Source organism: Cervus canadensis, chromosome 6 (genome assembly GCF_019320065.1).
Source record: "Cervus canadensis isolate Bull #8, Minnesota chromosome 6, ASM1932006v1, whole genome shotgun sequence".
Lineage (NCBI taxonomy): Eukaryota > Metazoa > Chordata > Mammalia > Artiodactyla > Cervidae > Cervus > Cervus canadensis.
This window is the reverse complement of record NC_057391.1, coordinates 25,699,326-25,718,021: the sequence shown is the minus strand read 5'-3', so window position 1 is coordinate 25,718,021 and position 18,696 is coordinate 25,699,326. Positions and strand designations below refer to the sequence as shown.

At 37.8% G+C, this 18,696-nt stretch overlaps 1 protein-coding gene across 3 annotated transcripts in view; it reads right to left on the bottom strand.

The window, feature by feature from the left end:
• SLC12A6 (solute carrier family 12 member 6) overlaps positions 1-18,696 on the bottom strand; it is an 88,039-nt gene that overhangs the window by 13,570 nt on the left and 55,773 nt on the right. For all 3 annotated transcript variants that reach the window (XM_043471371.1, XM_043471372.1, XM_043471373.1), the window contains 12 exons: positions 11,206-11,300; positions 9,604-9,735; positions 8,766-8,912; positions 7,362-7,416; positions 6,753-6,883; positions 5,851-6,092; positions 3,631-3,845; positions 2,708-2,866; positions 2,429-2,527; positions 1,877-1,934; positions 1,179-1,353; positions 758-876 (listed from right to left, as the gene is read on the bottom strand). In XM_043471371.1, coding sequence (XP_043327306.1) covers positions 758-876; positions 1,179-1,353; positions 1,877-1,934; positions 2,429-2,527; positions 2,708-2,866; positions 3,631-3,845; positions 5,851-6,092; positions 6,753-6,883; positions 7,362-7,416; positions 8,766-8,912; positions 9,604-9,735; positions 11,206-11,300 — 1,627 coding nt within the window. The remainder of the gene's footprint in view (positions 1-757; positions 877-1,178; positions 1,354-1,876; positions 1,935-2,428; positions 2,528-2,707; positions 2,867-3,630; positions 3,846-5,850; positions 6,093-6,752; positions 6,884-7,361; positions 7,417-8,765; positions 8,913-9,603; positions 9,736-11,205; positions 11,301-18,696) is intronic.

Below are 18,696 nucleotides of genomic sequence, written 5' to 3'. Positions count from 1 at the left end.
TCCTCTGTGATCCACCTCTGCTTACTTCCCTGCTCTGCACTTAGAACCCTACCTGCACCTTCCACTCTCAAAGTCAGACTTCCATTCGCTGAATGCACTGCACTATTTCATCTCTCAATTCCTTCACACACATTCCCTTCACACACATTCTCTTTCACCCGTTCACTTCATGATATAAGCACCGCTTCCTCCAGAAAACCTTTCCTGATTCTTGGTCCAGTCAGGTGCACCACTGTAGAGCTCATAGAGCATGCAGTGTTCACCCTGACCACAGAATTCATCACACTAGACAAGGATCACTGGTTTCTTTATCTACCATCAGTTCCCTAAGGTTGTGTCTTAGTCATCTTATGCTTATCCTCAGCATACTGAAAATAATCTAGGGGGCCAGAAAATAAGCTAAGCTTTAATGAAAGTTTTCCCCCTCAAATTATCATAGTATCTGTTCTTTGCAGAAAAGTATAGAAAAAAAAACACTTGGGAGGAAATTCACAATTATAACTGCTAACATTTAGCACACCTTGCATATTTACTGTTAATTATGTTTTTAAAAACATAGATGAGACCACACTGCACCCATCATTTTTTTCCCTAGCCACACTGCATAGCTTGTAGGATTTCAGTTCCCTGACCAGGGATTGGACCCATGCCCTTGGCAGTGAAAGCATGGAGTCCTAACCACTGGACCGCCAGGGAATTCCCATGAACCCAGACTTCACATATGCAACAACAAATGAAGAGAATAACTGGCTCTTACATGGAAAGAATTGGAGCCACGAGATCCAGGGAGGCAATAAGGATTCCCAGTTCTGCAATGGCAGCAGTTAGAAGTAAAGCCCAGGTAGGTTCCCCATTGGCTTTGCTGTGACCAAAAACCTGTACATAGAAGTGAAGTACCAGACAGATGAGTGTGGGAAAGGTTTGAGGCAATGTTCCCTTATTCCTCTGTGCTACAGCTTCAGAGACCTTTAAGATAACAGCATTACAACTGTGGTAGCTTTTAAATACCTTTATTCCACTCACATATAAACTCATACTAGAGATTTAGAGGGCTACACAGAGTCTTGTGCTAAAACCCATCTTCATATTATATGACCCAATCATTTCTAAGCCTATGAAGATCAGTTTCTCCTAAAACCTGAGAAAAAAGGAAGAGGGCATAGAATAGGGTCACTCACCCTCAGAAAGGGTATGATGTTATCCTTGGCTATAGCCTGTAGAAGCCTCGGTGCTCCTGTGAGACTCTGAAGTCCAGCCCCACACGTGGAGAAGAAGGAGCCAATAACAATGACCCACGGGGATGGCCAAGATAAGGTTCCTACCACCAGATTGCCTTTCACAGCATCTCCAAACCTGGGAGAGAAATCAGAGTGGGGACGTTTCACCTGGAAATCACTTTAGATGAAAATGCTAGACAGACATTCACTCAATTTTTTCTATTTATAATTTTTTATGCTTACAGATGAGAAGAAAGGAAAAATACTAGTAGTCTGTATGAAGGAAATGAAGAAAGAAGTTTCAAGCTTTTATTTAGAATGCCAATCAGATACCCTTATGTCTCATAGAGAAAACAGAAACTTAAAATTTTTTTTAATTTTTATTATTTGCCCTCCTTTACTTTTAGTCTTAGTTTTCCCAACAGCTCTTATTGTACAGGAAAATCCTCAGTATTCAGACAAATTCACTGCTCTTTTGAAGAACACTTGTTGCATCATACACAACAGCGTACTGGCATCTCTTCTGGGGACCTATACATATGTACTTTCTACTGGTAGTTGTGATACACACCTCAGGTGGGCTTTGAGTTTATGAACTGTCTTGGTGCTGCATGGGATGACCAGACATAATGGAAGATAGGAAGAAATCAATTACTCACTTGTCTCTGAGGACAACACCTTCAATACATGCACCAAAAAGGACAACGTTGCTTAAATCTAAGACACTGAGAGTCAAGGAAACTGCCATTCACCCTCTAAGATGAACGTAAACATAACATAAACATAAACATAACACTCAGGATATTTCTATCAGTAAAATGAGTGGCTAAATTGACTAATCTTATATAAATTCTTTCTAGAGTTTTAGAGATGAGGTAGGTAGATTATCTGGGTTTCCCTTGTGGCTTAGCTGGTAAAGAATCTGCCTGCAATGTGGGAGACCTGGGTTTGATCCCTGGGTTGGGAAGATCCCCTGGAGAAGGGAAAGGCTACCCACTCCAGTATTCTGGCCTGGAGAGTTCCATGGACTAAGTCCATGAGGTCACAAAGAATCAGGCACGACGGAGCAACTTTCGCAGGTAGATTATCTGGTGTGAAGTGAGGCGGTAGAAAGCAGTTATATCTTTATTACCAGGATAAAAATACTGATCACCCTTATTCTATGGCTGCTCCTGTAACTAAAACTCAAACTGGATCCATCAAAAGGATACAGACAAAGGAGGTGGTCAGGATGGCGAGGATAGTGCCAATGGGAATGGACTTTTGAGCATCTTTCAGATCCCCAGATCTGTTGGATCCTGCCATGATGCCTTTAAAAAAAGAAAAAAAGAACAAGTTAACTTCTTTAGTTCCTGGACACTGATATTTGTATACTGCTATCAAAGACTAGAGGAAAATCTAGGAATCCTGAGAATATAGCTTTGTTTCCTAAGAAAAATCCCTTCCTGGGTCTGATCACCTATAAAACAGGCAACAGCCCATGTGCTTACCTGTGACAGAGGGAAAGAAGATGCCCACCAGAAGAGTGAAAGAGGTGGTGATGTCCACAAGGACATACTCATGGTTTAAGCTGCCTAAGACATCGGAAGATTTGGCTGACGGCTTTTCAATGATCTCCCCCTTTGGTAGATAATTACTCCAAAGATTCTCTGCAGCGGGAACAAAGGGTATAAAAGCAGTAGCAGTGTGGAAAGGACTGGATAATTTTCTAACCAACAGTATTCTAAATCATCTGTCATTTATATGGTTCTTAAGGTATGTTTGTGTCTATAGAGCACAGATGTATGCACATACATAACATATAGTAAAGCACACAAAAATAAAAACCTAATGCCCTTTCTCATCTGGTTCAAATGTAGTTTGACAAATACTTTGGTATGTACAAATACAGTTATGTTTACCAATGCAAATTAGCAAAAGTTAAACAGACTGAGCTGAATGCCCTTACAAAGTTTATTTTTTAAAAAAAATTAGGTATCAATGCTAACACCTTAGTGTAAACTTGCTTACATGCAAAGAAATTTGTGGACCAGACAGTTAAGACAGAAATCACTTAAGGAAAGAATTTCAAAAATTTATGAGAGTCAGGAAAACACATGTGGGTTTGATGACATTAAAGTAATTCTAGCTGTCACTGTTTGAAAAACTGACAACTTCACAATGTGTTAACACACAGAATACTTTATTGTCTTATGTTTAAAAGTCATTTGTTCAGCCCTGCTTTCAAGAGCAGTAAATTTTAGCAGACAACGCTACAAAGATGTCCTGGAAAAGGATAAATTCATTAACAGAAAAGCACAAAGATGTTGCACTGAGTTTTATGCTGAGTTTAAGAAGGGAAGTGGCACTGTGGCAGTGAGTGTTGATGGGTAATAGAAGAGTAAGAAATGTGTCCCCAAACCTCCTAACTCACCTGTAATGACACCGCTAGCCAATCCAGGGATGCCCTGGATCGAAGTGACATTATTGTGAACAAAGTACTCATCACAGGTGGCATTGAAAAACTGACTTGAGTTGCAGAAGAAGCCCCATAACTTTGATGGTACTGTCATGTTGTTAGCTTCCTTGGTCTTTGAGCAAACATCAATATGTCTTGATGAAAGGGTGCGGTTGCCCAGCATGCAGACCCTAAGTGAAAAAGAACAGGAACAAAACTGAAGCCAAGAGGAAAAAACCATTTTAAAAAAGGAAATAATTTAGAAATAGGTTAGTATATATATGCTTTCAAAGGAAAAAAAAAAACTCATCTCAAAGAGTTTTTACTGTCATGGGTGGGAAAAGAACTACTATTGACTAGCACTGTAAATGGTATCTTACATTTTCTGCCAACCTAACCCTTACAGCAATCTCACACAATATGTACTGGTATTTCTACGTTGTGGAGGAACTGAAATTTAGGGAGAAAAAGTAGCCTGCCTGAGCTCACATAGGTGGTGGGTAGTAGTAACAGAATTCAAACACAGGAACTGTCTGAAGATGCTGTGCTGAATCATCTTATAGAATTTCTAGGTTATTAACCAATTGTTGGGTCTAAAATAAATCTTAAAAGAGTCCTTTTGTTCTTCTAAGACACACACACACACACACACAGATACAAATTCACCTCTTTCATTTTGGCCTAAGAAAAAGCCTTATGCTCATAACAACCCCTTGGAAAATATATAGAAAAAGGTCAAATCTTCTGGATACTATTTCAGGGAAGACAGCTTGGCTATAATTAGGCCATTCCTCTATGGCCTAATAGAAAACTGTTTTTGAACTTAAGCCTAGACCTAGTGGAGTGAGAATATTTAAGGATAATACAAATACAGACTATTCATTTATTTTTTTAAATTTTTTTATTTTTTATTTTCTTTAAACCAAAGATGTAAATACAAATAAAGGAATAATACACCCACAGTTAAAATAACTCTCAGGAGGAAAAAAGCAACTTTTGAAATCTGCAAAATGATAGCATACATATGTGATAAATCATGTGCCTGTAACTCAGCTTCAACAACTCCCAACATTTCCCAGTCTTGTTTTAAGCATTCCTCTAGGTTTTTAGACTTGTTTTGCTGAAATATTTTAAAGAAAATACCACATATGAATTTTGCCCACCTAATAAGAGGAGACACATCAAAGGAAAACTTGAGGCAAAATGGAATTTCCCAAGTTAAGATATAGCCAGAATGTAGCCGTTAGTACTTTTATGACTCAAGTGGATCTCCAGTTACTTTACAGCTCCTGGATGAGCAGACCTAAAATTTATCATGGACAGCTCTTAGCACAGGCGAAGAAATACTGGACTGGGAGTCAGCAAATCACAGGGTTTGTGTTCTTGCTCTGCCAATCATTAACTTTGGGGCAAATCATTTAATTTCTCTGGACCTGTTTTTTCACCTTGAAAAATCTGTTTTTCAGTAATCAGGTTAAATCAATATAAGACTGATGAGTGTGATCCCTGGATTATTCGGATGATTTTTCAAAGACAGTCACTGTAACAAGGTTACAAGCAATACTCAGTGCTGGCTAGTTCCTATGCCACTAGTCAAACGGAAAACAGGTGAGCCTTTGAGTCACATATCTGTACAAATCCACTTCTACTTCAAAAAGTATACATTAAGGCGCCTATACTACTTATATGTATGTCATATAATTCATATAGAAACATACATATGCAAATGATGTGACATTTATTTCCCTTTATTTTGTGACTAGAGAGTTCATTATTGTACTAAAAACAAAATAAAAAATTCAATTGTAAATACTTAGGTAGGAATTAAGGTTTTCTTGACTTTCTTGATTTTTCATTAATAAAAGGAATCTAACATTTAAATACTTTAAGGTTTCTGGCAGTAACTATGCTGTTTGAAAGCCCTTAATGAATAGTTCAAATATACATACTCATTATCAGAAGGTTTTGAAAAACCTACTATCTATATCCAAATGATGGCCACAGCTGCCAATTCTATGCTTGGGACATAAGGAAGATGACACACACAGTTTCCTCAGAGGCTTCCTGCACAGATGCTAACTGGGCTTATCCAAGAGGGAAATCTCAGTGCAACTGTGAAATTCGGCCTTGAAAATCACATCACCAGATACTGTTAATGACGACCCAGTAATGATGCCTAGTCAGAGAGACACGTACGGGAAGTGTGGAGGGGCGAAAGAAGACTTGATGGCTCCAGCATAGATGGCCAAGATGGACACAATGACACAGGCCAGAAAGAGTGAGGCAAACTTGTTCACATAGCGTACGCCGATGAATACCACCAATACCATGAGGACCAAGAAGGCTGTCCCATAGACACGCATGTTATTTAGCATGGCTGCTGACTCCTTGAGCGCATCGTCACTATGAAAGATGGCAGCTCGAGGGACAATATATACCTGTTAAGCAAAAAAAGGAGAAAATGAGGTCATCAAAGTTATCAAATAAAACGGCTGTTGTTTGCATTTGCTTTCACAAACGAAAGCAAAACTGAGACAGAAAGTGACTGGAGACATAGCCTAATTCCTGTTTCGATCTAAAATGCCTACAAAAATAGGATATCATTGATTAGCCTACATGCTATTCTGAATACTTAGACTTCCAAATGGGAAAACAAGGGATATGTTATTAGCTTATTCAAAGTGTTATACAAAATAACTAAAGATTATCTTGAGTCCTACTTCTGCTATTTTTACTTTAAATCGTAAAAAATATATCCTAGTGAATGAATAAACATTTTATGTCATTGGGATAAAAACATCAAAGGAGATATAAACTTTATTTTACCTTTTCCCCATTAGCATGAGTCTTGCCTCTGAGACTTTACCTTTTTGGCTGAGGTGGCAGGGTGCTGGTGATGGGGTGGAGGGGAGGGAGGAGGCAGGCCAAAGGATACCCTCAAGCTCTCTGACTCATACTCCCAGCAGGAGGTCAACAACAGGTCAATCACTTGACTGATTCCTATAGATGACTTCTCAGAAGCTTTGGTATCAAACAGCAAAATAAGTCCAAATCTGTGTATTTTCCATACTACAGACCACAATTAAGCCATGACTCACCAGAAAAATTTCAATGGCACCAAGGATATACATGGCTGCTGCAAATGTGGTACCGAGATAAAAGCAGAGGCCAACAGCTCCACCGAACTCTGGGCCCAGTGCTCGGGAAATCATAAAGTACGAGCCTCCAGCTAAAAGGTAAAACAGAGGGTGAACACGATACAGAAAGTATGCTAGAAACAGGAATGTAAACAAGTCGTAAAAAAGGATAAATGCTTCAGGCTTTTAAAAACCCTGAATGTGATAACAAGTAGATTTCCCAGTAGGAAGTAAAAGATGAAACCTTCACACTACACATCTAATATCCCACATGAAGCAGCACAATTTTGTATTACTGAGAAAAATATCAGATTATATTTACCACAGGCATCAGATAGCTGAATAAAATATAAATTCTAACTAAAAGAAGCCAAAAATGCAGTAGAAATGAGATATTCTAGCTTAAAAAATAAAGATTTTTTTAAAAAGAAGTTTTCTCAAGTCAAATAGTAGTGCCTGTGGCCAACAGACTAAATAAATAACATTCCTTGGAAGTCTGCACCTCTATCTTTATAGCATGAACATACAGTAATCAGTGACAATCCATGAACTCCAGTCTCAGCTACTGACCTGGCACCACTCCATTAGTGGCAATGGCACTCATGGAGATAGCAGTCAACATCGTCTATAAAGAATGAAAAGAGAAGGCTGTTACCATACAAAGACAACATTTCCATGCTACTTTCCCCTCTGCAGGTCTCAGAGCACTTGAGTATTCAACTCTACACACTTTTATGGAGGGAGTTCCCTCACACTCAATGGTATGGAAATGAGATGATGAGCTTCATCACTGCACTAGTCACACTACTGGTATCTGGAGCATTCCGTTAAAATGCTCCTACGTGGTAATCAGTGGGTTAGGTGCTATCAAGAACCACTGACACTACCCTGGTCTTCTAGTTAAAAACTTGGAAAACAGGTTGGAAACTGAGTAAACACTGGCTAATATAACAAGAATAATATTCAGTAACGAGAACCACTGAAGACTTCTGAGTTCACAAGAACTGTATTTTAAAAAACATTACCTGATAGTGGCAGAGTACAGAATGGACTGCAGATAGGGAGGGAGCAGATGGAGGCAGAAAGACTTGTTAGCAGGCTAATACAGTAGTTCAGTGAGAGGTAAGGACTGCAGTGGTAGAAGTAGGAATATAAAGAAGGGGTTGAACAAAAGAGATTTCAGAGGGAGACCTCATTGGCCTTGATACCTGATGAGATATGACAAGCAATCAAGGAGTCAAATATGACCCTGAAGTTTCAAGACTAAGAAACTGAAAAAAAAAATGGAGTTATGAATGATATGGACTATGTCTGCTTACCCTGCTTTGCATGGTACTCAGCTCAGCAAAATGTAGAGGGAGTGTGTGATGGTGACAGTAGTAAGTCAGTAGACAGCTTAATAGTAAAAAAAATGTTTATAATAATTTATCAATTTACAACAAAATTGAGAGATGTAGCTGGGATACACAGATAAGAGGAATTTAAAGGAAGACCAGAATGTTCTCAGTATAATGGAAAGAAGACCTGGAAATAACACCCCAATTTCTGGGGAAGGGGTAAGGGATGACACTTCAGAACAAAATACTTCTTACCCCCAAACAACAATCAGCTGTTTACTGGTACTGCAGTGGAGTAATACATCACATTTTCTAACACATTTTCCATCACAACACTAGCATTATCAAATTCAAATGGTTTGTCTTCTGAAGTGTTTGAAGTCAGGGGCTGTATCTTCTACTTCCAAGGGAAGCCTTTCTTTGTAATTTTGAGTACAATATATTACAGATATAAGCAATGAGTAACTGACTAAACTGAAAATCCTTTAGATTTTAATACCAAAATAATCTCTCCTGTTGAGATCATGAGGATTTTCCTAGCATGTATTCTTTCTTTTATTCCCAAAGAAGTTAAAGCATGATACTTGTGAGCTCTTGCATGTTCCAGGTGATTTCCAGGGGTCAACTTGGGACTTACACAGCAACAGCAGATAAGGACAATCGCAAAGGCCTGCAGAACTCCAGCTGTGCCCACCACCCATGTAAGGCGTAGAAACAGGATCACTCCAAAAATATTTTGTAGACATGGGAGGTAGACACCCATGAAGGTACCCATTTGGGGAGTCTGGAAAGAAAGATGTTGACAAAAAAAAAAAAAATCATGTAGTCATCTAGAAGAACTGATTCATCCCTTTCCTTTTATATAAAAACTTGTGTCCTAACTATAATTTTAATTGCAAAACAGAGATGATAAGTTTAAGCAGTATCTTTAAATAGGCACATACAAAATCTCCATCTAACCAATGTCTATCACCATACTTATTATTTCTAGAGATACATATTTTAACTTTATGGAGGTCTCCACATGTTTTTACATAGGAATCCCATCACGGACTTTTATGTGCATCTTCAACAATTTAAAAGTTTCTGTTCTTCAAGGGCAATAGTTTTTTCTTTAAAAAAAAAATGGGACAATGACTTGATGGAATTTCTTCAGAATTTGGCATAAATCTTTCATAGTAGTTGGTAAATAGAGTTGATAAAAAAGATCTGAGTGTTGCTTTACTCCTGAACAACCAGAAAGCTAACTTGTAATGTTGTTCCGTATTTTCATGGGTGTGGACACTTTCCTTGTGACGTGCTACCCCCTCTCCCTGGAACGCTCATCTCCCAGCTACACATTACACAACTCGCCCCTGAGGTGCCTGGCATATGCAAAGTGTTGATAGCTCTTGAGCAGAGAGTGACACCCTGGACATTTCTCCTCTCCTCTATACGGGGCCCCCGTAACCGGGCTTACTAGGCTAAGGCCTCACCTTGGTGGGCTGCTTCTTCCCCTCAGTGATGTTCTCTGCCTCCTCGTGCTCCTTTGCTCCTTGTGTCAGGTTAGTGTAATTGGCCAAGCGGCTGAGGAGAGAAGACACCTTCGGTCTGGTGTCCATTTCTTCCTGTAGAGCCAGAAGTAAGGAAGAAATACATGATGAAGGACACCGGGAATGATCCATCTACCAGAAAACTGCAAGGTAATCACAGGCAAATAGTTTTTAAAAACTTATCAATGAAATTTTATTCTCTCCTCATATTATAAGATGTAATCAGACCTACATAAATTCTTAGGAAATTCTTAAATGAATAGCTTTATGACTGTAATAGTTGACAGAAAACAAAAAACCACACTGGCTCCTTATAGATAGTTATAACCTCATAAAAGGCTTCCCAGGTGGCGCTAGTGGTAAAGAATCCACTTGCCAATGCAGGAGATGCAAGAGATGCTCATTCAATCCCTGGGTCGGGAAGATCCCCTGAAGGAGGAAATGGCAACCCACTCCAGTATCCTTGCTTTGAAAATCCCATGGACAGAGGAGCCTGGCAGGCTACAGTCCATGAGGTCGCAAAGAGTAGGACACGACTAAGCACGCATGCGACTGCAAACCTCATAAAGAACACTGATAACATAATTTTTAATCACAGTACTGCTAACCATCTGCTAAGAGTATTACTAATAGTCAACTCATATTTATAGTTATTATTTACAGCACCAAGTGTGGACATGTCAATGAAAAACTTTTGTGACTGAACCAAATATTCACCTCAGACCTTTTCTTGAAGGAAGCTAAGAGAAAATATTATTTAAAAAATAGGAACACTGAGAAAAGTGGCATTCAAATCATTGTCCTAAGTAAGACAAAGCAGTGCTGGACTAAACCAGGCTCCTTTCAACAATCAGGCCACAGATACCATCAGAATCCATGCTGTCTTAGTCAGATGAGACATTCAGGTCCTCTTAATCCATCAGCCTGCTTCCTACCCTGCTTTTTGGTTACCGCTGTGCTAAGTCGCTTCAGTCGGGTACAACTCTTTGTGACCCCATGGACTACAGCCCGCCAGGCTCCTCTGTCTGTGGGATTCTTCAGGCAAGAATACTGGAGTGGGTTGCCATGTCCTCCTCCAGGGGATCATCCCAACCCAGGGATCGAACTTACGTCTCCGGCAGCTCCTGCACTGCAGGCAGATTCTTTACTGCTGAGCCACTAGAGAAACTCTTTTGGTTACTAGTTCTAAGGTAAGTAACATTCATCCCAAACACAGAATTGAAAAACTTTACACTTCACAGATTATTACAACATAAACATTTACATCCTAGTTAAATTAGACAGCAAGATTCTCCATATGCCTGTGATGTCAACATTTCTCTTTATTTCACAGAAATTTGATTCAATGGTTATTTATTAACTAGCAATAATTAGATTAAATAGATTAAATCAACTACAATGACAAACTATAATGAGTATTATATTTTAACAGTTAGTTATTAAATTATCCAACCTGTACTATTTTAAAACTAAATGGGGTGGAAGACAACAATCTTGAGATTTCTGTTCCTGAAGTCTCTGCCCTAGTTTTCTCCCAAATATTACCTCAAAGAGTGCCAAATTCTTATCAAAATATTCATCTCCTTCTTCATAATTGGAATTGTTAAGATACGCATTTCGCGCTTTCTTATGTCCATCATCTGGAAAAAAAAGTACACCATGTTAGTTTCTCACTGGTACTGAAGAGGCGTCAGCACCAAAGAACTGCATGTTGCCTCTGTAACAATAGAACTCACTTTCATGTTCAGATTTTCATCTCAGAGTGGTAGCATTGCCTGGAGAATGTGACTTCCTCTTGAAAAGGAGCAAAAGCAAATCTCTAAGAAGTAAACATGGGTCCTTCCTTTTCTTAACAATGTGAAGACTGGAAACACCATTCTTTTAAGACTCTAGCCTAGAGAGACCCTACTCTTAACGTCATCCAAAGCCAGGAGGAAAAATAAAAAGTCATTGAGTACCTGCTGGGTGTACAACACTGCTGGTCAAGGCTACTTTACACACTGTTCCTGTTGATAATGGCAATAAAAGCCCTTGGCCTTCAGGGCTGCCTGACCTTTTCTAAATGACACCATTTTTGTACAAACATTTGCCACATATCTTTTTATGTGAAAACAGGCATCCCACAAGAATTTGGTGAACCCACTGAGGAAAAACGAGAGAGAGAATGGGTTCCCTAAAACAGTAGAGATTCTGTTGTTTGAGTGCTTTCTTAACTTTGATTCTTTATCGTGTAAAAGTTACACAGTTATACAGGTCTGGCAGAAGAGAAAATTTTAATAACTGTGTAAATGTCATTAAGAACTAAGATTTTAGAGACTTCCCTGGCAACACAATAGTTAATAAGACTCCATACTTTCAGTGCAGGGGGCACAGGGTTCAACTCCTGGTTGGGGAACTAAGATCCCACATTTGGCACAGTGAGACCAAAAAATAATAAAGCCCCCCCCCCAAACTCTAAGATTTTAAATATTGAGGAACTAGAGATCAATATAAAAATTAAAGATTTTAACCTAAAGTCCTAAAACTTTAAATATGTAAGATGAGCTTGGGAAACAGAAAGTCAAAATAACTGAGTCATGTCAAAGGACAGAGGAGTCAATCTGAAGGTGTTCCCACTGGCTAAAAATGGGATAATGTGAACACTAAAAATATATAATGCAATGAATTCAAATGCAACTACTTGAAATATCCAAATGGTACATAAAAAAAACAAAACAAAACTAGTCCCTTTCACAGAGTTGCTATGAAAAAATATCTAAGTACGAAAAATAATAAATGTAAAGAATTAAGCAATTAGCTCTAATCCCACCTTGCCGGTACCAACTATATTTCAAGGTAACCAAACAGAGAAAATTTCTTCATCATAGAAACATTCTAGCTAATAAATGCAGATGGAATGATATAATTACAAAAACACCAATTTCCAACCCCTAATGAAATAATGGTTATGAGCAGTCATCATCAATGGTTGCTAAAAGCATTAGGTGAAAGCCTGAGACAACCCACTGATCAAATTTAGCAACACTAAAAGTGGGACAACACAATCTTCTAAAGTAATGCAATAAAAGATACACTTGTACAATTTATGATGTATTCTTACCCAAAGAATGAATGGAAGCTGAATATAAGCAAACCTCTAAATCTAACTATCAGCTCACACAAAAGAAAGGAAGAGCAACATCACCAAATGTCAGGAAACAATCAGAGGAATGTGAATATGGATTGGTTATATTCTTTAGAAAGGGCAAGTAAAATCATATGATATCTGGAATTTCCCTTAAAATATTCTGGGGGAAAAAATGGTGGGGGCTGAAAAATTTGCAACATTGTTGAAGCTGGCTGATGGGTTCATGTTGCTTCATTATGCTATTCTACTTAACTCTTCTGTACCTCTGGAAATTCCCATAATAAAAAATCATAAAAAGAAATGCAATTATTATCCTCTCTCTAATGCTTCCAGAAAATTCTAGAGAATGACACAGCTAAAAATTATCACCACTTTTGAGTAATTCATTTATTCAATTAATTCAATAAGTAAATACTTACTAAGTTCTTATATGTTGGGCACTACAACAGTAGACAAGGCAGTTAAAGACTGTTTTCACTGTGCATATACTAAAGTCACAAAAGACAGAAAATAGCTTTTAAAAAAGTGAAAAATTCAATGAAGAAAATGAAACATGTACTGGGATAGATTATGACTGGGGATGGGAAGGCAGACAAGTTTTGGTAAGATCATTAGAGTAATGATAAGCAGGTCCTCCAGAATTATATACTATAGTATTTGCCAAATATTCACATCAGCTGATTTTAAAATACTAAGGTGATTTCACTGAACTTGGTTTCAGGAAGAGGAGATACACGTGGTTTCCATGAGCTGGTGAACAAGAGACATAGTAAGGACACACAAAGGATAAAAGGAAAGGAAAGAGATCTATCAGGAAAAACCTAACCAAAATTAAGCTGGTAAAGTTTTATTGCTAGCAGATAAATTTTTCTTTAAGAGAAAAACTTTATTAGGAATGAGAGGGTAACCACACAAGGCCTAATCACCAAGGAAGTATATAAATTGTAAACATACATCTATTGTTTATAGTTACCTCTTTCTGTGTAACAAATGACTCTCAAATTTAGAGGCTTAAACAACACATACTTATCATCTTAGTTAGTGGATGCTAGGAATATGGACATGGCTTAGCTGGGCACTCTACTCCATAGTCTCCTGTCAGAACCGGGGTCTCACTGGAAGGCCTGGGAAGATTCTCTTCCAACCTCACTTACATAGTTGGCAGGGTTCAGTTTTGTTTTGTTTTTTAGGCTGTTGGCCAAGGGCCTTTCTCAACTTCCTTGCCATGTGGGACTTTTCACAGGGCAGCTTACAGCATGGCAACTGGATTCCCTCAAAGCATGCCATCAAAGAGCCAGGGATGGGGTGCAAGGCAGATGTCACAGTCTTTTTGTAATCTCATTTTGCAAGTGACAGCACTTTTGTCATATTCTAATAATTAGAAGTTCTGCAGTCATAAAGTCCAGCCCTCACTCTAAGGATAGAGGATCACACAAGAGCATGAATACCAGCAAGAAAGGATCAACAGAGCCAATCTAAAAGGTTGCCTAGGGAGTGCCCTAGTGGTCTACCGGTCAGGATTTGGTGCTTTCACTGGTGTGGACTGGGTTTGATCCCTGGTCAGGGAACTGAAATCCTGCAAGCCAAAGTGCAGCTAAAGAAAAAAAAGGCCATATCCATCCATCCATCCATCCATCCATGCCTCAAAATATTTGAGGCAAAAATGAACAGAACTATATCAAGAAATTAATCTACCATCACACAGGGAGATTTTTAACATACTTTCCCTCAATAATTGATAGGTGAAGCAGACAGAATAGCAAAGGTAAAGAAATCCAAATAACACAATGAATAACCCTGACCTTAATGGAGATAAGAGTTCTGCATGCAAAATAAGAGATTATACATTTTAATCAAACATACATGGAAAATTTATATATGGAAACTTATCACGTACTAGATCTTAAAGATTGTACAAATATCAAACACATCAAATATAAGCCATGATCTTGGTGTATAACAAGAAGTTAGAATTTAATTATAAACAGACAAATTTAAAAACCATGCAAATTTAGGAATTAAAAACCACACATTGTCTAACAATTCAAGGATCAAAGATTAATCTACTTAAAAGCTGAGTAACAACAAAAACACCACCTATTGAAACTTGTTTGATGCAGCAAAAGTATCACTTCAAAGTAAAGTTATTGCTTTAAAGTTTTATATAAGGAAAGTAAAAAGAATAAAAATTATATGAGCTAAATACCTATTTTAAGAAGCCAGAAAGGAAAGAGAATAAATCCTAAGACAATAGAAGGAAAAAGATAATGATAACTATACCAGTTGTCTTTTGGTTAAATGTCCTTTTCTGTTTTCATTTTTCCTGGGTTCTTATGCTATAGGTAGATATCCTATAAAGAGCGTGTAGCTGTGTTTTTAAAAATCTGACAATCTTTTTAGTTGTCAAGTTAGGTCCATCAACCTTAGCAACTGATATATTCGGACTGAATTGTACCATCTTTTTATTTCTCTTTGGTTTTCTTTCTGATTCATTCTCATTTTCTCTCTGGATTTTTTGGTTTACTTTCCCTTATTCCATTTTCCCTCTCTCCTCGCTTGGAGTTTTCACACTCTATTTCTATTCTTCTGTCAGTTCCAACTCTCGCCTCCTGACTTACTGTCCAACATTTCTAGGAGTGTTTTTTTTTCCCACTACACAAATAAGACACTAAAATTATTTCATATTGACAACACTGACTTGGGTGAAGGTCTACATTTACCATCTCACTTGTTCAATATTCTTTGTTGCATTTCAGAATACTAGTCTTCAGGGATCCTTTTCCTTTTCTTGCGGTATATTCTTTAGAATTCCTTTCGAGAAGGGTTTCTCAAACTCGGCACTGTGAAATTTCAGACAGTATAATTATTTGTTGTAGGATATTGTCCAGCACATTTCAGGATGTTTAAGAGCATCCTTGGCCTCTAGTTGCTAGATGCCAGTAGCATCTCTAATAGTGACAATCAAAAATATCTCCAAACATTTCCAAATATCCTTTGGGGACAGAACTGTCCCTAGTTGAAAACAAATAGTTTAGAGCAAGTTTTGTGGTAAAAAAAAGTGTTGTTGGCTTTTACTTATCTACAATTATATTTTGCCCTTGACCCCAAGTGTCTTGCTAAGCACAATTTTAGGATAATAAAATTTTTCCAAACACTTAAAGACATTCTTTGTTATCTGAGAAGTTTATCGTTCTGTTGTTCTTCTGATGATCTGTTTCTTCTCTCTGCTGCTTTCAAGATCTTTTCTTAGATGTCCTGCAGCTTTATTAAGATATGTCTACATGTGGTTTTCTTTTTGTTCACAACTACCTTTTGCCTGTTTCTACTGTTTAACCCCTTCATTTTTAAAAATATCAACAATTGTTTACCTTCTCTTTAAAGTCTCATGTTCCTAGCTGCATCCTCTATTAAATAATTTAGACATTTAATAGTGTTATATTCCAGACTCAACACCACTTCATTCCTTTTCAAAGTTACAACAGGAGGAAAGGAGTCCCAGCTTTAGCATACTACTTCCCTGTTATTCAATAGCCCTATAATATTGTTGCTATAAAAATCTGCCTTCAGGACTCCCCCGCCCCCACCCTGCTGCCCGCTGGTCTAAGCCATCTCCTAGCAGCTCTGGCTTCCTGGGCTGCAGCCCTGGCACCTCTGTTTGAGGCCTCTCGAGTCTCAAGTTTCAGGTGCAGCTACCCTAACTTTCAGACACTCTGGTTCTGGAAGTTTCTGACTCAACTTCTACTCACTTGCTTAATTTTGTTTTGGGTAGTTGGAGGGAAGAATGTCTCCAGAGACTTTGCCTGTGTTTATGAGACCAATGATGCCTTCCAGATTGTCTTACCCAGGGTTTACTTGTGGTGGTGGGAGGGTCCAGCAGAGCTCCTGGTCAATTATGAAATGTCAGGGCTTTCTGGGCAAGGAGCAAAGCTCTCATCAGAAGTGGTTAACTGAAAGGCGTGGTTCAACCAGGTATGAAATCGAAAGTGGTTATACTGAAGGGCGTGGATCAATTCTTGGTCTGAATATCTTGGAAATCATGCTGCTTTCTGATGTACGACCTTCAGAAATCTGGGTCACTACTATGACTCCAGGAAATCCCAAGTGGAATGAAAATTCTAGTTTCTGAATAGCAAATAACCTTTACTCTGCAAGAATTAAAAAAAAAAAAACAACAAACTCATATCCATCCTAGGATTTCTTTAGAATTAGGTAGAATCCTAAGATGCCTTTGAAGGATACCTAGCGAGACTGGCCTCAGTAATGCCTTGAATTAAACAGCCCATCAGATCACTATTATGTTTCTTTATTCTCATTTTACCAACCATATAATGCTGATATTATTGAAAAACACTGCTGTTTCATCGAACATTCAAATGAAAACTGATAGGAGTGCCACTGGCTCTATTGAAAATATCAGATTTCCATTTGTTATGGCATACTGCTTTGTAGGCAGAAAAAGTATGCCAAATTCTTGCTTTTTATAAGCATTTTATTGTTGTGGTGCGATTATTTCTATAATGTTGCTTTTTTTTTGTTCAATTATCACTTACACTTCAACTTAGATGTAAAATAAACATCAGATTCCCGGCTTAGACTCCTGAGCTTGTCTAACGGCCTTTGTTGGTCTGAGCAAGGCAGAACAAGAGCAGTAAGTATACTTAATCTCCCTTGGCACAGGTTTGGGTCTGAACTATATGACTAAGTGAACACAAAAGGCTGTCTCAAATGTTATAAATTATGTTTTTGATTTTTAGTTTGATGTGTGTTATGTGTGCTCATTTGTGTCCAACTCTTTGTGACCCCATGGACTGTACCCCACCAGGCTCCTCTGTCCATGGAATTTTCCAGGCACAAATACTGGAGGGGGTGGCCATTTCCTACTCCAAGAAGAAAGTCTGAATCAACAGCCAAATAAGAGGTACATGTTACAACTGGTTGCTTATCTCTTAAATCCACTGTCTTTCTCTCTTTTCCTTCGCAGTTCACTTATTGCAGAACCTATGTTGTGTGTTCAGTAAAGTTTCTGATGATCTGGATTTTGATAAGCATCCATGTGATGTTGTTTAACATGTTGCTCTGTGTTCTTCTATTTCCTATATATTCGTAATTGGGTCTAGAAGCTTAACCACATTCAGCATTTTTTTTTTTTTTCATAGAGTCAATTTTATTTTTTATTTTTTTTCCCACTTCCTTTTTTTTTTCCCCTTTATTTATTTATTTTTTCAGTGGGTTTTGTCATACATTGATATGAATCAGCCACATTCAGCATTTTTATGGGGGAGGGAGGAAAATACTCTCATAGGGCTATTTTGATCATCCATCTGGAGGTACGGGTCATCTAGTTGCTTTCTTTTTCAGATACTAGCAAATGTTGATGATGAATGCCTAGGTTCATTAATTCATGAGAGGCTACAAAAATGGTGATATTATGTTATTTTTCCTTAGTTTATTAACTGAAATACTTTTATAAACAGACATTCCCTGTAATTTACTATTTGGTTACCCACTGGTATAGTTAAAAGCAAGATAAATACTTCATTCTTTTCTTTTAGACCAATTCTCAGAATAATGAATTGATTCACTAGACTTCTCCAATGGTGACCAGTTTTTTATGAGCTCATGAATTTAAACACTGAATATGTTTCCAATAAAATCTTTTTCTTACAATCTACTATGATGATTTTATGTTTTTCCTTCAATATGTTTAATATACTAAATTATATAAATTGATTTTTAATGATAAACCAACCATGTATCTTTACCAGAAAGTAATTTTTTGTAATTTTTTTTTAGTAACTTTTAAAAATACAGGTGACCCCTGAATAATGCTGGGGGTTACTCAAAGTATAACTATAGTTGACTCTTCATATCTGAGGTTCCTCCTCTGCATTTGCAGAGTCAACCAGCCA